The 20,638-nt window shown below is 39.8% G+C and overlaps 1 protein-coding gene across 2 annotated transcripts; it reads left to right on the forward strand.

The window, feature by feature from the left end:
- The first annotated feature begins 3,635 nt into the window (after positions 1-3,635).
- Positions 3,636-18,353, forward strand: si:dkeyp-67a8.4. 2 transcript variants are annotated; one of them, XM_073907989.1, is made up of 3 exons: positions 3,636-4,342; positions 4,443-4,700; positions 13,814-18,353. In XM_073907989.1, exons 2-3 carry the CDS (start codon positions 4,628-4,630, stop codon positions 15,073-15,075), a joined length of 1,335 nt encoding a protein of 444 aa, XP_073764090.1. In that variant the 5' UTR covers positions 3,636-4,342; positions 4,443-4,627; the 3' UTR covers positions 15,076-18,353. The 2 variants fall into 2 exon arrangements, with proteins under 2 accessions (XP_073764090.1, XP_693796.5); XM_688704.10 differs by lacking the exons at positions 3,636-4,342; positions 4,443-4,700 and adding an exon at positions 8,856-9,052.
- Positions 18,354-20,638: the final 2,285 nt, after the last annotated feature.

Genomic DNA, 20,638 nt, shown 5'->3' on the forward strand with positions numbered 1-20,638 from the left:
CCACACAGAAATGCCAACTGACCCAGCCAAGGCTTGAACCATCGACCTTCTTGCTGTGAGTACAGCCCAAAACACTGTGTTAAGTTCAATTCAATTCAGCTTTATTTGTATAGCGCTTTTACAATGTAGATTGTGTCAAAGCAGCTTCACATAAATGGTCATAGTAACTGGAACAGTGTGGTTCAGTAACTGGAACAGTGTGGTTCAGGTTTTAGTGTTAAGTTTGAGTTAATAAGCATACCATAGTAAAATATATTGCACTGTTGTATTTACAACAAAATATTGCTTTTTACTACAGTAAACACTGGTGTTTTTATAATCTAATATACCTACAGTACTATAGTTGTTGTGTTCCCATAACAGCCAAAGAATTACCACAGCAGATTAATTATGTACTATAGTAAACTGGAGTACTGTGCCATAGTGTGGTTCAAAAACACTAGTTCATAGTAAATACACATTAGTATTTACTTTAAAATTACTATAGTATTTTATTTTGATTTTCTCAGCTGTGCTCACTGTTGGGTATTGCCCAATTTAGAATGCCAGTTCTTTAAATGTTGCTGACCACTTCAGCACTCTGGTTAAGGAGCAGGAGTCAGGAGATAATTTCAATCTTTTATTTATGAGCAGGGAGGTAGTTTCCTGTAATAAACAATAAGTATACGTAAATAATAAAATATCAAACACGAAAATATTTATGTACTGACACAATAAATATCCTAAACTAAACAACACAGTATTTGCAGCTCTCTTAAAGTGCAGTCAATAGACTAATGTATGCTGAATGTAAACAGAATATAAATAGACATCAATGACTAAAGCTGCATTATATAAAGGGCATGTGACAGCATAAGGCATAACAAATGTAGAATATAGTAAACTGAATCATAATAAAACAAACGAGATCTCAACGATGACATCGGGATTAGCCGCGATGCTGATGGTAGCAGCACTTTCACTTTTGGTTTACACGGAAACTAATGCTCGCGGCCGATCGCGGGTCATTAACAACATCAAGCTCTTAACATCAAGCATACAAGGGTAATTACAAACATGATATGAAGGAACAAACTCACTTGGCAATAACTTTACCCCGTACTTCACATTAGGCTCGTTTGACTTGGCCAAAATCTGCGCAGAATGGATCACCGGTGATCACCGCAAGTTGCATGTTGGTTAGAAATGTGTCCGCCTTGCCTTCGCCTCGCTCTGATGTCACGCTGACGTGCGCCAAAAAACTCTCGCGATCGCGAGGTGGGTACCTCGGATAGAGCAGTCGGCCGCAGTTGCTCTCAAAAGACTGCGCTCACTAAAAGCATGATGGGAAACGACTGGCTGACGACACAGCTTAATGCTGATTGGATGAGACTGACACATTACACTTTATTATCTTGTTTTACTAAGGTTTATTCCTGGATTTGTTGAATACCTTTTTGTATTTTCGTTGATAATTAAAAAAAAGTCATAAAGAGCATTACATATGGTTATTTATTTAGATTTACACGCAAACAAAAACAAAACACATCTTTGTAAAACATAATGTGACCTATCCAATATAACTGAATGTTATTAATAAATCATTAGGATGTGCATGTGCTGTATTTTATTTCTCTCTCAGTCTTAAGTCCTGTTTGTTGTCATTTTCACTTTATGTATGTTTGTGTGAATTTTGTATTGTAATTTTTATGCAGCGTTATTGCATTAAAGTCAATCCAATATATACATATATATTTAGAAATACAAAGGTAATCAGACTGTTTTGTCATTATGCCTCATCTTTATGTGGTTTCATATGAGAAGTGAAAAGGGTGTAGTAAACAAGACACACACACACACACACACACACACACACACACACACACACACACACATATGTATATGTATGTGGAGTCAAAAGTCATGTTTAATAGACCAAGAACATTTTCACAGTTTTTCCTACAGTCTAAGTTTTTATTCTGGAGAAAGTCTTGGGCTGTTTATTTTAGTCTGGCTGGAGTAAAAGCAGTTTATATAGACCTAATAAGCATGTCAATATAATTAACCCCCTAAGAATTTATTTGTCAAACAAACATTTGTCATGACTTGTCACTCAAAAGCATGCTATGGCTACTTCATTTATAATGTAGCCAAATTAGGTTTCTTGAAAGCTTTCTTGCTGTATAAGCTGTTTATTTTGTTATTCTTTTAACGTTTGTTGAATATACAGAATTATATTTTAATACACCCTTTTAGTTAATGAGTTGTTCATCTTCTGTAATTCTGACCATCTCTGTAAAAACAGTCATATTTCTATTGCATCCACTCCCACATTAAAAATACGTATACTGTATACTGTAGTGCTTTTGAACCATGTTATAAAATAGCCTATTTAAATTTTATAGTTCTGGTATCACAACAACGATAAACACAACCCAATACTGAATAAACATGTTAAAAAATGCTATAATATTTACTATAAATCACCATAGTATTTTTTCATGAGGTCATTCGTCTGCGATAAAAAACGCGAACGAGATCTCCGCCACTGGTGACGTTTCCAGGTGGCTAAACAGCGAGATTCGGCAGGTGTCCGACTTCTGATGTAATTTTTGAGCCCTCCTCTTACTGCGCACGCCTGCTCTCGTTTACAATGCAGTCAAGGCGAGGCGCACCTCAAACGAGCCTAATATCTCACGGATGGCAATCGCGTCTCACTCAGATGAGTCAGCACATTCAACTTCTCATATATGGACTCAAATATGCATCCTCCGGAAGTTACATCCTACATTCATAATATAAGCCCTTTACAGAACACTCAGTAAATCGAGTTACAGCCATAATATAAAGAATTCAGAACACTCACACTTTTAAACTTGTTATTTTCCATACAGTGATAAATCAATGCTTTGCGAAATTCAAGACATAGGCTCATTCTGAAAATGTACCCCTAAATACATTTCTGGAGATCATGAATTATGTATCTAGAACAGTGGTTCTCAAACTGTGGTACGTGTACCACTAGTGGTACTAGGGCTTCCTTCTAGTGGTACGCGGAGAAATCAAATATGTCATATGTACATGCTACATATATTTAAAAAATGATTTATATATGAATATGATGACATATAGCCTGTGTTTCCAGGTGTTGATGAATAGGCTACTATGTTAATACTTTACAGGAGTACAGGAGGTTTTTTTCAAGAACAGTAACCTATCATTTTTAACTTTTAAAAGCACATTTTAAGTTAAATGTTGACGTTTTGAGTCAGTGATAACTGATCTGAAACAATATATTAGAAATCCAATTATTACTTACCAAAATGCCTTGCTCCAGTTAGATCCATGACCGTTTGTGAAGTGCGTACAAGTGGCCACCCGACCAATGGTCACGACTGCAATATCATAAGGATAAACCCATAAAGCATTGCGCATTAGGCGCGCTACGGGCGCGCTTTTTCTCAAAGCAACCTGATTGGTAGATTTGGATTTTTGAATTTTTTCTGGTGTTTGTGCATGAGACAAGCAGCACAAAAACAAATGACTTAACATTTTAACACTCACGTTTTTATGGAATATCATCATTGGTTAATAATAATATAATTAGCAAAATAATAATTTGAATAATAAAAAAATATGTAATGTAGGGTAAATTTAGTTGCAACATACAAGAAAGGAATAGATTAATTCAAATAATTCAATCTTGATTGTTTCCTAGATTAAAATAAAGGCATTAGAAGATGCAAGCGGAATATGGAATGACTGCGTATTGAAATATTTTTTTACTCGAAAAAATATTTTTATGTATTTTAAATGTGGTACCAGAAAGGCCAACCTTATGTGGGCCACAGATCAGTTTTGAACATCTGGGCCAAATACTACATTTGATATCTGGCCCATGTCTTGTCTGCCGCCTTCAAGACGGTGCCACCTCTGCCAAACCTGGGCCATGTTTGGCCCACATGCTGTATGCCAGTGCCGGATGAATGCCTGATGTGCCAGATTTGTGCCAAATCTGGGCCAGAATTCTTTGCTACCTGGGTAGTTACACTGTATTTCAATACTGGTCATTATGGTGGTACTTGGAGAGACATTTTTTTCTGAGGATGTACTTGATGAAAAAAGTTTGAGATCCACTGATCTAGAAGTACGCGTGGCCGCATTTCATTTTTTTTAACAAACGATACGGGCCATTCCTTTTCCCGATTACCAGCTGACCACTTACCTCCATATGGACGGCTTTCCGGCTGTTACCAGTTTGTTCAGTAGCTTGCCATGTATGTGTTGATGGACTTGAGATGCAGAGAGGAGATGACCACGACAACAGGGTTTGAGTCTGGTGAAGAACGGTTCCAGAAAGCAGGTAAGACATTAATTCATTCATTCATCTTCTGCCACTTTTCCGGGGCCGGGTCGCGGGGGCAGCAGTCTTAGGAGAGAACCCCAGACTTCCCTCTCTCCAGACACTTCCTCCAGCACCTCCAGGTGGATCCCGAGGCGTTCCCAGGCCAGCTGAGAGACATAGTCCCTCCAGCGTGTCCTGGGTCTTCCCCGAGGCTTCCTCCCGGTGGGACATGTCTGGAACACCTCCCTAGGTAGGCATCCAGGAGGCATCAGATGCCCGAGCCACCTCAGCTGACTTCTCTCGATGTGGAGGAGCAGCGACTCTACAGGTGTCAGAGCTCCTTCTTCACCACAACGGACCGGTACATCGACCGCAGGTAAATCTGTGCTTTTTAAAATACTATTGAGGTGTTTGAATTTACAGATTGTATCCTGATGCTTCAAGGAGTTTTAATATGAATTTGTTGAATTGATAACTTTACTTCTGCTTGATAATAATAATTTTTATTTATATAGCGCCTTTCCAGAGCTCAAGGACACTTTACAAGGAATGCGACAAAAAGATAAACAAACATACATGAAGTGAAATATAACACACTGGAATTACACAAACAAGACGTAGGAGACAAATGAGCAGAGTGGAGGTGGATCAGATTAAAGTAGTCAGTTTGGCAGATCAGAAGCGAAGCATTCAGAAAATAAGTGAGTCTTAAGTAAAGATTTGAATTCAGAGATAATATTAGCAGAGCGGAGTGAGTGTGGTGGAGAGTTCCAGAGTTTGGGTGCAATGACACTAAATGATCTGCCCCCCATTGAAGAGAGGCGGTACAGAGGGGCAGCGAGAAGGTCAGAATCAGCGGAACATAATGAACGAGTCGGGGTGTAGGGGACAAGCATGTTGCAGAGATAGGAGGGAGCTAGGCTGTTTAGGGATCTAAATGCAAGAATTTGAAATTTAATGCGATAAGCAACTGGGAGCCAATGGAGGTTGTACAAGATTGGGGTTATGTGAGCAGAATGTTCGGTGTGAGTGAGTATTCTAGCCGCAGAGTTTGAATATACTGTAATCTGGAGATGAGGCTGGCAGCAGACCAATAAAAAGAGCATTAGGCCGTACTAACACTATGTACAGTTGCCTCGAACCGGGCCAAAGCACGCTTGTCCCCCCTCCCGTCTCCCCCGACGGCCCACACTCACACCACAAACGGGCTTCGGTACGCTTACGTCATCGCTGCTGTGAGAAGCGCTCTCTCACTCAGCAGCACAGTGGAGATTTCTCTAGTTATATCGTTTCAGTTGTTTGATATGCCATAAAATATTTCGCCAAACAGTCCTTAGGGATGCGGAGACACGCAGTCAGATATTTCGCCGAACAGATCCGCCACTTTTGGCGCTCATAAACAATCATAAAGCTCTTGTGCTGCAGGAATGAGGAGGTCTGCTGAAGGCGCGCAGCTGTCATGCTGTGAGGAGTTCTCGTCTTTAATAAACTACGGCAGTTTGCGTTCACTGAACAGTAAGAATGATTAATAAATCCATATAAAACAGCCCCTTAAAAGTCACGTCTCGCTTTCAGTTTCGGGCTTTGCCGCGTTTTGCACTCACACACAAGCGTACCGCGCCAAAGCCCAAGTGAACCGTGCCTGAGCCCGATTCAGCGCACTCACACTTCTCAAATGATCCAGGAAACAGGCCTGGGCACGGTACGGATGGCAGAGTGTGAGTAGGCCCTTACAGTAGTCAATGCGTGAGGAGACAAATGCATTGATGACAGTCTCAGCATCCTTGCTGCTGATGAAGGGACGCAGTTGGGAAATGCGACTGTGGCGAGGGGGCGTGGCCGAGAGCCGTGGGAACGTGGTGAGGCCACCGCGTAAGTGGATACACGTGCGGTGCGCACCTGCCTCGGATCCCACGAAAGGAGCTCTGGACCATAAAAGGAGGACCGATGGCAGAGAAAGGCGAGAGAAGACCGGGCCCGGGCATATTGTTTTACTTTTGCTTTCAGTTTGACGGCAGTCTCCGTGAGGAGCTGCCGTCTGTTTGTTTTGGTTTAGATGGCAGTCTCCGTAAGGAGCTGCCGTCATTGTTATTAATAAATATTTTAAACCTGCGTCGGTTCTCCGCCTCCTTCTTCCCGGCGGCCAAAGGGCCGTAAACTTCATTACAGCGACGTAAATGAAAGAATGCAGATTTAGTGACAGATTTAATGTGAGACTGAAAAGAGAGTGTGGAGTCGAAGATTACACCTACATTTTTTACAGAAGTAGATGTTTTAATGTGCGAGCCAGCAATCTCACAGCAGAAACTGGTGGAAATATTGCTGGTAAGTGCTGGCGTGCCAATAAAAATCATCTCTGTTTTGTCCATGTGGAGTTTCAGGGAATTTGAGTGAGCCAATCATTAATATCCTTCACACAAGCGGAGATATTGTCAATTTGGGCGGATGAGGTAGGTGTACATACCGAGTAAAGTTGAATATCATCTGCATAAAGATGATAGTTTAGACCGTGACGTTGTAGACCAAGTGGGATTAGGTAAATTGTGAACAATAGTGGGCCTAGAAAAGAAAATATTTTATAGTTATAATAAGTTATAATAAATGTTATTACCAACCCGGGCTCATTGTGGAAACGTAGCCCCGCGGATGTTTCTGCCGACCGCGAGATACGTCCCGGGAGGTACGTATTCAAGCAGTTTTTGTTTTTGCGGATCCGCGGGAGCACACGCCGTCCGCGCCCGCGCTTTTCTCGTGCGAAAAGCCGCCGGATCGGCCGACCCGGCCACCCTCCTCTTCCTCCTCCTCCTCCTCCTTCACTAAACCCGAGCGACGTTTTGCAAAAGCTGTCCAGAAAAAAAAAAAAAAAGCAAAAGCCCTCGTCTTCGACTGCATTTTCGGATCCCGCTGCGTTCTCACCCTAATTTTTCGGATTCTGTTTTTCATCTTACCTGATTTCCGGAACCACTGTTCCCTGGACTCGATCCCGGTTGTCGTCCCCGCGGCCAGCTCCTCCTCCTCCTTTGGGGCCTCTGCTCCGCCGACGCAACGCTGTGAGCTTAGCGGACAAACTGTTTGCATCGCGAAAGCCCTCCACTCGGAGGAGAGCCGTCGGCCGGCGAGCACGAAGAGGAGGAGCGGAGCGGCGCCACACTGCCCTGCAGCGTTCGCTCGAAAAAAAAATAAACGCGGCTGTATGTACCTCCGGCCACGTAAATCGCGGTCTCCAGAAACGTCCGCGGGGCTACGTTTCCCGAATGAGCTTGGGTTGGTTATTACAGTTCATTTGTGCTGACATTAAAGAGAAAAATTAAAGAGAAATCCTGTCATTTTCTAAACTATTCAGTGGTTTTGATCAAGACTGAGGCTGATTAACAGATAATATTAATCTGAGGGATTTTTACAGCAGTTTAATTCAGCGGATGTTTTCTTGATGAACATAACAAAAGGGTGGTCAGTCTGAACAGTGCACAAGGGTTAAAAACGGCTTCATATTTCACCAGTTAATGGTGTGTTTTCACTTGTGCTCATTCTTAAACAGGTATACAGTATCAACAGAGGAATGCCATTAGGGTGTGTTGTTCATAAAGAGCAGCGTTCACTCCACCCTGCAGCCAGAGAAACAATGATGAACAAACGTGCCGCAGGAAACATCTAGAACCAGCGCAGTTAATACATTTAGAAAAATAAATAGGCTATTAGGGCGGAACGGTGGCTCAGTGGTCAGCACTGTGGCCTCCCAGCAAGGTCACTAGTTCGAGCCTCAGCTGGGCCAGTTGGCATATCTGTGTGGAGTTGGCATGTTCTCCACGTGTTGGTGTGGGTTTCCTCCGGGTGCTCTGGTTTCCCCCACAGTCCAAACACATGCACTATAAGTGAATTGATGAACTAAACGACTGCACTAAATGCCAGAATGGTTGACGGTTCATTCCGCTGTGGTGATCCCTGATAAATAAGGCACTAATGAATGAATTTGCTATTAATTACAGCATTTATTTTGTGTCATGGAGAGCTAATGTTCAGTAAGCAGGAGATAACGAGACTTTTATTTGTTTTTGGATTAAGCACTAGTGTTTTACCCCATTATTAACATGGTGAAAGTTCATTAATTTAGGTTTTTGATACTTGCATGTTTCCTAGAGATGGGTTGCGGCTGGAAGGGCATCCGCTGCGTAAAAACTTGATGGATAAGTTGGCAGTTCATTCCGCTGTGGCGACCCCGGATTAATAAAGGGACTAAGCCGACAAGAAAATGAATGAATAATTGCATGTGCTGTGTAACAACAAATATGATTCTGGTGTTGGAAATCTGAATCTCCAAACAGCAGGTTTCATTTATTCTTTAGTCTTCTGATGACTTTCAGTGCTAATAATTGAGTGGGCTTTGTTTACCAGCTGTTTCTCTCTCAGGATGGCTTTTATGGCACTGAATGTGCTGTGACGTCCTGAAATAGGACATGTTAGTATAAACTAGCCATTCTGGTTATTCTAGTCTCTCGTCAGCATCATCAAATGACTCATTAAAGGGCGTTTTAGCAGCAAAACACTCCAAGTTGTTCACTGACAGACATGCGATGGTGTTTATGTATGCGTTAGCTCTAGGCTAGCTGATCAGATAGAGCAGCAGAAGCCGCGACTGGAGGACATTTTAGATTCAGAACACAAATATTTAATTAAAGATCATTTCACACATCACAGTGCCTGATTAGAGACGAGACAAGAAGATGGGAGGTAAGAAAATACAGCTAATATCCTAAAACATGGGGTTTAACTGTTTTTATACTGTGACATTGAAGAATATGAAGCGTTCTTTATACTTAATTTTATTGACATACAAAGCTACAAAGTTGGTTTTATTCACCAACATTAAAACAAATACTATAGTCATTTATAGTAATGGTGTCTTTGAACCATACAGTAAAGCAAATTGGACTGTATATATAGTATTTATACCAAAAAATTGGTTTTTACTACAGTAAACAAGTGCATTGTGGTGCATACCCTACAGTATTGGGTCATTTGTTTATATTACTGTAGTTGTTGTGTTACCATAGCAACTATATAATTACGTCAGCAGATTCTTCACTGTAGTGAACTTAGCATACTAAAGTAATACTATAGTAATTTTATGTAACATGGTCCAAAACCTATATCACATATTAAATACACTATAGTACTTTTAATTACTATAGTATTTTTTTAGTGGTTATACAAAAATACTTGTGAGAATGCTTTATTCGGTAACACTTTACAATAACAGTACATGAATAATGATGTATTAATATGTAAACTAAATATTACTTTGTTATGAATTAATGATGAGTTAAGGTATGCACTAATTATGAATTAACTTTAACTACAACATGAGTCGCATGAGTTCATGTGTGAATAATGGCTACTTTAATTACTTGTTAGTTCATGATTGTTTGTTAATTAATGTATTAATTACCACATTCGTTTATGCTTAATTTAACCATGATGAACTCGTGATATGTTAATGTATAATTATGTTGTGACTTTACTTGGAGGGGCACATCATCATTAACCGATTCTTAACTACTCATAAACTCCTTATGCACGTCCAACTAGTGAGTTTACACTGAATAACAATAGTAAAGTGTTCTGTCAACATCAACATGAAGAGGAGTTCATAAGTAGTTAAGGATGAGTTATTGGTGATGTGCCCCTCCAAGTAAAGTCGTGACATAACTATACATTAACAGCTCATGAGTTCATGTTGGTTACATTTAGCCTAAACTTAAATGTTAATTAATACATTAATTAACAACATGTACTAACAAGTAATTAAGGTAGTCGTTATTTACACATGAACTCATGTGACTCATGTTGTACTTAAAGTTAATTCATGATTAGTGCATACCTTAACTCATCATTAATTCATAATAAAGTAATGTTTAGTTTACATATGAATACATCATTATTCATGTACTGTTATTGTAAAGTGTTACCCTTTATTCTTTATATCTCCCATATGGTCTAGCGGTTAGGATTCCTCATTTTCACCCAGGCGGCCTAAGGGTTTGACTCCCGGTATTGGAAGCAAAATTTTAACCTCTACATATATTCATATATTGTAACATATACACTTGTAATCATGCTTATTTATCTGCACACCACTGATTATTAATAGCAACCTGCACATATATTCATATATTGTAAATCTGTTCATAGCTAATCCAACCTGTATATAATGTTGCTAGTACATCCATCTGTAAATATCACCATCGTTTTTCTATAACTGCACTTTATTACTTATACCTGTATCCTACACTTGCTGATATTGCACTGCTGGTTAGACCTAAACTGCATTCCGTTGCCTTGTACTTGTACATGTGTAATGACGATAAAGTTATATCTAATCTAATCTATTTTTATTTGCAAACATTGAAAAATCATTGTGTGATGCTGTTGAGCCCCAAAGCTCTTTAAAATAGATATTTTTATCTTGTGCAAAAGGAATAATGCCAGATTTTGTTGAAGTTTTAAACCATTTTAATGCAACATTAACTCAGGTTGAGCATAATATAAGTCCGTAGACCACACTGTATATTACATAAACAGTAGCATTTAGTAGCAATGTCTAATTTTATAAAAATATGTCTCATTATTATTTATACATAATTATAAAATTATATATAATCTTTAAATAATATAATTAAATTTTTATTTTGACTTATGTCATTGCTGATATTGAGATAAAGCATGGATCCTTAAAAAAAATATTTAGCCTTTATTTGTGGAATAAAGGCTCATGCCCAACGAGACATTTATCTCTTCTGCTTATGACCAGTGTTGTTTGAGACATTTTTTGAGACTTTTTGTACATTCATGTTCAAATAAATTTTACTAGCGTTAAGCCGAGTAAATGTGCAAAATCACTCGCGGATGTTAGATGGTGCTTAATAAAAACAAAAATACCCCGGCCCACATGGTGGCGCTGCACACATTGATGAAGAAGTCACCATTATGCTTTTTTCTTTGGATTAATTGTGGAAACTTTTGCATCTATGTTTAACCTTCGATTAAAAAGCCATTAAAGAAAAATAGGAAAAGAATCAACATCCTCGAACACTATTGGATCCGCAATTCCTATTTGATTGGCTTGACTGTTTTGTGCATGAATGCCACAAGGCCATTATTTACTTTAACTTCATCAGTTTAAGGCTGGTAAATTAGGGGTGGGGGATGGTTACCATTGTGGCAGTAACAGAGGAAGTAGCCCAGGAGGGGACCAGAGGCAAGACAAGACATGGGCAGAACCAAGGATGTGTAGATTTAGGATGAGCCAGGTGCTGGAGCAGGAGATTATTGGGGGCCTAGGACACAGCCTGTTGAGGGAGGCAGAACCCATGAAGGAGTATTGGTTCACGGGACATTCAGGTTGGGGGGAGGGGGTGTGCAGGTGCAGGACATATAGAACCACAAAGCCAGGGTGATGCTAATGATCTGGAGGGCCAAGGTGTTCACTCGACCAACCGTGAGTTTCATTTGGTAGTGCTCATCCCTTTGCCCTAATCCCTTCAGAGGGTCCCGCTGAAGCACAAGTGTCAAACTCAGTTCCACGAGGGCCGCAGCTCTCTACAGTTTAGTTTCAACCCTAATTAAATACACTTGATTAAACTAATTCAGCCCTTGAGCCATGTCTGAAACCAACAGGTAAGTGTGTTGAAGTAGGGATGGAACTCTACAGGGCTGCGGCCGTCTAGGTACTTTGGATTCTAGGAGTTTGACATCCGTTGTGTGAAGGGATTAGAGTAAAGGGAAGAACTCATCCAAATTGAGCACAGTGTGTGAAAACAAACAACTTCCTTGTTCAAAGGATCATGATCAAACTCTTTGGTTTCAAATGGCACTTCAATATGATGGCCTTAATTTTCTCACTTCAAAGTGCCCACACTGGAAGAGAAGATATCCGTTTGGAAAGCACAGCAAGACAGCAACATGGATCAGGATGACCTCAGTAATTCCAGAGTGACAGAGGACTGAGGCAGAGCTTACAGAGGCTTGCAGGATGGAGTGGACGAGGTGTAGATTGAGGAGTGTAATAAAGAGGCATAGGAGGGGGCAATGAGTAACCAAGGTGTAGCTGGAGGGACAAGAGGGGCCGACAGAGCTGGTTGGATGATGGTGGAGATGAGGGAGTAGTAAGCCAAGGTGGAAGTGCAGGGTTGGAAGGCCATAGTGGAGTTACAGGAGCTAGCAATGGTACAGTTTGTTGACTGGCCGCAGGGATGGAAGGAACAGGTGGCAGAGAAGAGGGAGGGCTTGGTGGGTGGGGTGCTGCTTATGCCAGATAAGTCTTTGCTGGTGGGAAATAGCAGAGGCTCTGGAAAGTTTTGATTGGCTGTAACCAGCAGGAGTCTTTGCTGGACAAGACCAGTGGGAACATAGGGGATTTGCTACTGAGTAGAACCAGCAGTGGCTTATTCATGGTGACAATTCACTCCGTCACCCAGCATCCATTCCATGAAATCAGGAAAGGTCTCTCGAGGGCTCAGGAAGGCGGTGCAGGAAGATCTGATGGTCGATATGGAGAAAATCTTCTACATGCTCCTTGAGAGAGAAACTCTCCTGCTCCAAGCAGACAAAAATGGGCAAACAAATCAGGGGTACACAAATGTGCTGTTAACCGATTCAATCTTGTCTTCTGTCACAGCTGGTGATCTTTGGTTTTAACCAAACTGGTCCAATGGTAATTTACCATAGTTGTGTTTTAAAGAGAGCTCAGGGTATCCTATGCACCCCAGACCACTCTGTGTATCAGCTGCTGCCATCAGGACGTCGTTTTAAAGTTCCGATTTGCAGGACAAACAGAACTAGAAATTCTTTTATGATGGTGGCCATTAGGTCATTTAATAGGTCCAGGAGGAAGGGAGATGCACCTACAAAATGATGTATTGTATGCTGTGTGGTAATATTTTGTTAATGTGTACATGGAACTTCGCCTGTGTTACGGCACCTTGCTGCAGTTTTAGTTTCCCTAAATGGGATAATAAAGAGTCTGAGTCTGTCTGTCTGAGTCTTTGATGCTATACCAACTCGTAGATGTCAAAGAACAATAACATTTAAAACCTTTTATCACAAGGTATTAAACGTCAGTAATAATCATGTTCCATAAATGTCCCGATGTTTTATTCATGTCATTGACCTTTTTTGAATTTATTTAATAATTTTTAATGATTATCTCATATATTTAACTTCTATGGCACACAAGACATTTTTTTACAGTTCAAATTTGGGCAAAGATCTTCAGCTTTAGGGGACGGGTGGTAACAAAGGTGCAGGACATGTAGAACCGCAAATGGTGGTTCAACTGAGCAACCATGAGTTTTATTTGAAACTGCTCATCATATTTTACTTTGCATTTCTTTACTAACTTAATATCTTCATTTTACATGGATACAATCAATTTTACATAGTATAATCAACACCATTAATCCCAGTATTAACAATAGCATGTTTCTCAAACAGCATCCGAGTCTCTTCAAGAGAAAAGGATTGTTCTTCTTGGGAAAACTGGAGATGGCAAGAGCAGCGCGGGGAACACGATTCTCAAACAAGAGGTATTCAAGAGCAAAGCTTCACCTGAATCTGTGACAGTCGAATGTGTCAGCGGAGATCGAAAGATTGATGGAAAGAAGATCACAGTCATCGACACGCCTGGACTCTTTGACACTGCCGTCGATGAGGAGACCATTAAATCTGAGATCATTAGATCAGTGATCGAAAGCTCTCCAGGTCCAGACGTGTTCACCATCGTCCTGAAGGTTGGCAGATACACGGGACATGAGATGGAGATAGTGGATAAAATTGTGGAATATTGTGGAGAAGATACCTTTAATCACTCTGTGGTTTTGTTCACTCATGGAGAGCAGCTAGAAGGTCAAACCATCGAGGAGTTTGTGAAGATGAGTCCAAAACTTCAGGAGCTGGTTAATAAATGTGGCGGTCGCTGTCACGTCATCGACAGCAAGTACTGGAAGAAACGACAAATGGGATACAGAAGCAACAGAGTTCAGGTGAAGAAACTCCTGGAGACCATCGAGGAGAAGCTGAAGGACAACAAGAACAGCTGCTACACCAATGAGCTGCTCCAGATGGTGGAGGAGGAAATTCAAGAGGAGGTCAAGAACATGGATGAAGTCAGTTTGTCTCCTGAGGAAAAACGGGAGATTGCGAAAAAGATTGTGCATAAGAAACTTCTCATTCGACTTGCTGGAGTCGCTACAGGCACTCTGACTGGAGCCTTTCTGGGCATCGGAGTTGCTGTGGCATCTGTCGTTACTTTACTGAAAGCTGTAGGAACAATAGCAGGAGCCGCAGCAGCCGGAGCTTCAGGACTAGCAGGTGGAGCCTCAGGATTAGCAGCCGGAGCCTCGGGACTAGTGACTGGAGCTTCAGGACTCGCGGCTGGAGCTTCGGGATTAGCAGCGGGAACTGTGGCAGTGGAGGCAGGGCTGGTCACCGGTGCCAGTGCAGGCATTGGAGCAGGTCTTGGAGCGGCTGCTGGTTCAGGAATCACGGCAGGGATTGTTGTTGGAGCCGCAGCTCTTGCTGGAGCAATTGGTGGAGGAATTACTGGATGCAAAGCAGCGGATGAATCAGATTCTGTGTGTGACGCCATTAAAAATGCAGCAAAAATAAATTATGAGAATGCCAAAGGTGTGGTGAAGAAAGCCCAAAAACATCAACACAAACTTTTGAAAATCAAAAAGAATGATAAATTAGAATGATAACTTTTATTAAGCTATTACCACAGTTTCACAAACAAACATGCTTTAAATAAAATGAAGAACAAACTGAAATTATGTTAAAAACAGACAAACCTAAGTTTGCTTTGGCAGTTCAAAACTGCCCACCAAAGCGACCTTTTGGGGAGTTAGTTTTGGCTCCTAAACACATTTGAGCATTGGTTTGTTACAATTATACAGTCATTGGGTGTGTTCTGGAACAAAAACGAACACAACAAATAAACAACATGAATGCACTAGAGAGTTGAGAAGCAGAGCTGGTACAGATGTATCTGCAATTGTGCAATCGCTTGCTTCAAAGGCGTAGATTTAGGGTGGACGGAGGGGATGTGTCTCCATCAATATCCTCTGACCATTGAAATGTTCACACCAATAATTCAATCCACTTAAAAAAAATTAAATATTTAAATTGCGCTGTCAGCATTAACTTAGAGACGCAAAAAGAGTTAAATTACGTTCTCTCCTTAAGCCCTTCTGCCCCTAAAACACATTTGGACTTGACTTTTTGTTTTTAAAAGTATCGATATTTTAGCTATATTTTAATAATTTCTGCATAACTAAATGTTTTAGAGCTGTGTACAGTTATTAAGTTATTAAGTGAGAATTGAGAGTTATAGTCAGAATTCCGAGTTATAAAGTCTCAATTATGAGTTATTAAGTTAGAATTGCGAGATATGAAGTCAGAATTCCAAGTTATAAAGTTAGAATTTTGAGGTATTAAGTTGGAATTGCGAGTTATAAAGTCAGAATTCCGAATTATTAAGTCAGAATTCTGAGTTATAAAGTTAGAATTCAAAGTTACTAAGTTAGAATTGCGAGTTATGAAGTCAGAATTCCAAGTTATAAAGTTAGAATTTAGAGGTATCAAGTTAGAATTGTGTGTTATAAAGGCAGAATTCCAAATTATTAAGTCAGAATTCTGAGTTATAAAGTTAGAATTCAGAGTTATTAAGTTTCAATTGTAAGTTGTAAAGTCAGAATCCCGAGTTATTAAGTTATAATTCTGAGTTATTTAGTCAGAATTCCGAGTTAAGTTAGAATAGTGAGTTATAAATTCAGAATTCCATGTTATAAATGTAGAACTCCGAGTTATTAGGTCAGAATTCTGAGTTTATAGGTTAGAATTGTGAGTTATAGTCAGAATTCCGAGTTATTAGGTAAGAATTGTGAGTTGTAGTCAGAATTCCGAGTAATTAAGTCAGAATTCCGAGTTATAAAGTTAGAATTCCGAGTTATAGGGTCAGAATTCCGATTTATAAAGTTAGAATTCAGAATTTTTAAGTTAGAATTGTGAGTTGTAAAGTCAGAATTCCGAGTTTTAAAGTCAGAATTCCATGTTATTAAGTTAGAACTCCGAGTTATTAGGTCAGAATTCTGAGTTATTAGGTTAGAATTGTGAGTTATAAGCCCCTTTCACACATACAGACCTTTCCGGAAAATTGCCGGCAAATTGCAGTCCTTTTTGAAAATACCGGTAAATTTGTTCTGGCTATTTTCCGGAAAGAGAAGTTGTAACATTACCGGCAATTTGCCGGAATGCTGCGCTGTGTGAATGCAGAAGGAAGATTCCCGTAATAAGCGCGTGCACGTCTAGAACATGCTGACGTGAGACGTCTGCTTTAGCCAATCACAACAGTCAGACGCATTTACGTCCGCGCGGTTTGTGAGGATAAAAACCTTTGAATATTTTCCCAGACACATTTAGCTGCTAGAAGTTAGTCAGATCACGTTTATATGTTCTTCTTAATGCCAACTGTGTAAATAATCATTGATGAGATGCTTATGATAAGCCGTTGTTTGTTTACCTTCAAGCTTTCGTGTGCCTGTGAAACAGCCTGTGAGCGCCTGCACACGCACATATTATGAACATCTCGACATGCGAAAGTGATCCTGCGAAAGTTGTTCACAATATTGATCATCCACAGAGTCTGTAATTTAGTCAAATGTTTACAAATACAAGCGCAGCCGTTTAAAGCTCATTTGTGGTGAATGATGTCAGAATTTACCGGTATTTTGGAATGGATGTGTGAATGCTCTTTTCCGGAAAATTTCCGTAACGTCCTCGCCTGTGTGAACAGCGCTTTTTTGAATATACCGGTATAGTCGTTCCAGAAATTTTCCAGATATTTACCAGTATCACTGTGTGAAAGGGGCTAATGTCAGAATTCCGAGTTATAAAGTTAGAATTCCGAGTTATTAGGTCAGATTTCTGATTTATAAAGTTAGAATTCTGAGTTATTAAGTTTGAATTGCAAGTTATAAAGTCAGAATTCTGAGTAAGTCAGAATTCCGAGTTATTAGTTATAATTCCGAGTTATAAAGTCAGAATTTCGAGTTATAAAGTCAAAATTGAACTGCATGAAACTCTTTGAAATCAAAATAAAAACGGCGGTATTCCCCTTCCTTTTCAATTCAGGTGGCGTCGCCCCTCCTGTGCAAACCTCAAAACAGTTATATAGCAGTGCGTGACTGTCAGTTGATGCGCTCCATAGAGATAAATAGATGCTGTTTCCCAAACAAATTCTGTACATGTGATTTGAAGAGGAAAGAAAGTCTGGGTTTTGGGTGCGTGTTTGAATAGACATATTCACATAATTAATAATAATAATATCTAAAGACGTCGATCTTGGTGTTTTTTTTTTTTTCAAACACAAATAGTTTAGTCCTAAATGAGCACAAAAAGTTAGGAAAGCAGTGGGATGCTTTCATAATAACAATAAATGTGTGCACTTTTAAAGTGACACCTGTTATTTAAAGGGGTGGTCCAGAATGTTATTTTTAAGGCTTGGTTGTGTTAATAAGATGCAAAGCAATGTGTGCTCATGTTTAACTTGAAGGAAATCGTGTTATTTTTTCATAAATCTCACTTTGATTATACACAGCTACTCAGCTAACATGAAAACGACTGTCATATTTCCTAGTTTCTCTAAAAGGCCCACCCTCAAGTGACTCTGATTGGTCATCATCATAATATGCTGTGATTCGCCGATCGGCTCCACGTCACGCCCTGACAAGCACGCGCGTTTTGTGTAAACAGTCAGTCAGTCAGTCAGTCAACACGTGTCTGTAACGAGTGAAAATGGGATGCGGCTCCTTTAACTGTTTCTGTGCCTTTTAGTGTGTTTATGCGTGTATACGATGAAGTATCTGTAACACGAGAAGCGCATGTGCGCGGGAGAGATTTTTATTGTTCTTTTTCTCTCATGCTCGGATTAAGTTATTTTCTATGGTGACAGAATAAAGCACAAGATGTGAGATGAGACCTTTGTGAGCCTGGATTGATTTGTTTTTGATGTTACACTCCAGTTGGGAAATCATTGCTGTATTTTTTTTAAATCAACGCGTTACAGGACGTCTTTCATGCATATGCGGAATATGCCTGTGTAAGTAACATGAATCGTTCACATATCTTTTGCGACTTTATTGTCCGAGTTGTAAAACGCATAGCAAAGCTGCCTATAGAGAGAAACTCTGCCGTCTCCCACAGAGAGACGCAGGTGCTGGCCAAGAGTGCGTGTATGTGTATGTGTATGTGTGTGTGTGCGTTTACAGCCGTTTGATAAATATAGATTTGTAACGTTAGCTAAGTCGTTAGCGGTTACCATAATTTCCCGTTGTTTACATCTTTGCTACAACACACCGTTAAAGTTAGACACTGTACATGTCATGATCAATTTTAACAAATAAAAACACTTACAGGTCATGACTCAGAGTTCACAGCGTCTCCTTGCTCCATCTTTGAGGAGATTTTAACTGAATCCAGCACTGAACTGGGAGAGATTCTGGAAGCTGTGTTTTGTCAAATCATGCTTGCTATGTATTTTATAGTTCTCTGGAACATAATTAATATTGAACTGTAAGCACTTCTGTGTTTGGGTCGTGTCATTTGGAAGCCCAACAACAGAAACAGAACAGCTATGTGGAAACAGCAGGATGGCATTTCTCTCTCTGCAGTAACGTTACAGCGCCTCTGGCCACGGCCTTTACCTGCGCAGTGTGGGATGCGCAATAACGAACTTTTGTGATCTCACAGGGGGCGGAAGTATTTTTTGTAGTCCCCAAAATTCGTTAATTGTAGGCGTTGCTAAGCTAACTCTGTACAAATCAAGGTCTCCCTTTGCATTAAACTTTGAATATTTTACATTCAGAGATGCTGTTTATGTTCACACAGCTACATTACACATCAACTGAAGTTTAAAATATAATATCGTAGTGGACCACCCCTTTAATGTAATCACACGAAAAAATCTAAATAAATAAGAGATTCATTCGTTGCTCTTTAATCAGAATATGCAAGTTACACAGTGAAGAAACAGCTAATGAGATTTGATAGCATGATTCTATTTCATTACAATAGCTATTAATTTTAATAAGCTGAACTGTTTGCTAATTTATTTGCTGCTAATGTGTATATTTATTTTTTCTTCTGTGATTAATAATAATAATAATAATAAAACATTTTACTGTCCATTTAACTGTTTATTTATAATGAAACAGCTCCAAATGAACGTAATTTGGGGATTTTTGAGGGGCGAATCTCTTATTATAGTGGGCATATCCCTTATTTTCACATCCCAATGTTGGCAGGTATGGATAAACAATCAAAGGTAATGTGTTAATGTGCATGCGTCTTTTATAACAGCCTTCCATTGTTGTTGTCGCCAGTAACGAGGGTGAGCACTTATTTCACACGTGCAATCAGAGTCCATGCATGCTAAAGTTGATTTCAGGCAGAATGTCTTTATTTTGTGCAGGTGAATAAAACAAAGCCTCAAATCTTTGCTTCTCCTTTCTTCATTATCCTGTGCATACAACATTCGCTCCTTGTAAACACAACACGTATCTGAACACTGCAGTTTTCCCACACTAGCAAGCAAGTTACCCTTTAGCACGGTCAAAAACCGTGCGCTTTCCCATTCCTGACGCTTACACGGGCACCTTAGTTATACTTATCAGTCAGCGACACCTAGTGGACAACAAAAATCACTACAACACAAAAAAGTGGCTCCTACATCTTTAAATTCGTAAATTATTTCAAACAAAACAAATTCAAACTACAACATTCCAACAAAATTTTTACATTTTTTATGTTTCTGTTGATTTTCCCTGTTTAAAAAAATGTATTTAACATTTTCCCCAACATATTTATTTGCTGTTGAGTGTGTAGGTGCATATAGTGCATATTGTACCATTTAAGACGCAGCTATAATCTATATACTCTAAATATAATCTAAATAATAAGCATTTATCTAAATTATTTAAACTGAACCCAGATTAGTCAGATCAAATGATCTTCAACTTGCTGTTATGGAATCAATTTACGCGTGGATGTTTAGCTCGGCTCACTGAAGTCAGGCTTTTGACTTTAATCCCGCTTTTCTTAACCACTTTTATGAAACAGCCCCCAGCTGTTTCTCTCTCAGGGTGGGTTTCGGGGCTTTGATTGTTCTGGGATGTCCTGAAATAGGAGAGGTGAGTAAAAACTGGCCATTCTGGCTACTCCTGTCTCTCATCAGCAGCTTTAACTAACTCATTTAAGAGCGTT

Source organism: Danio rerio, chromosome 7 (genome assembly GCF_049306965.1).
Source record: "Danio rerio strain Tuebingen ecotype United States chromosome 7, GRCz12tu, whole genome shotgun sequence".
Lineage (NCBI taxonomy): Eukaryota > Metazoa > Chordata > Actinopteri > Cypriniformes > Danionidae > Danio > Danio rerio.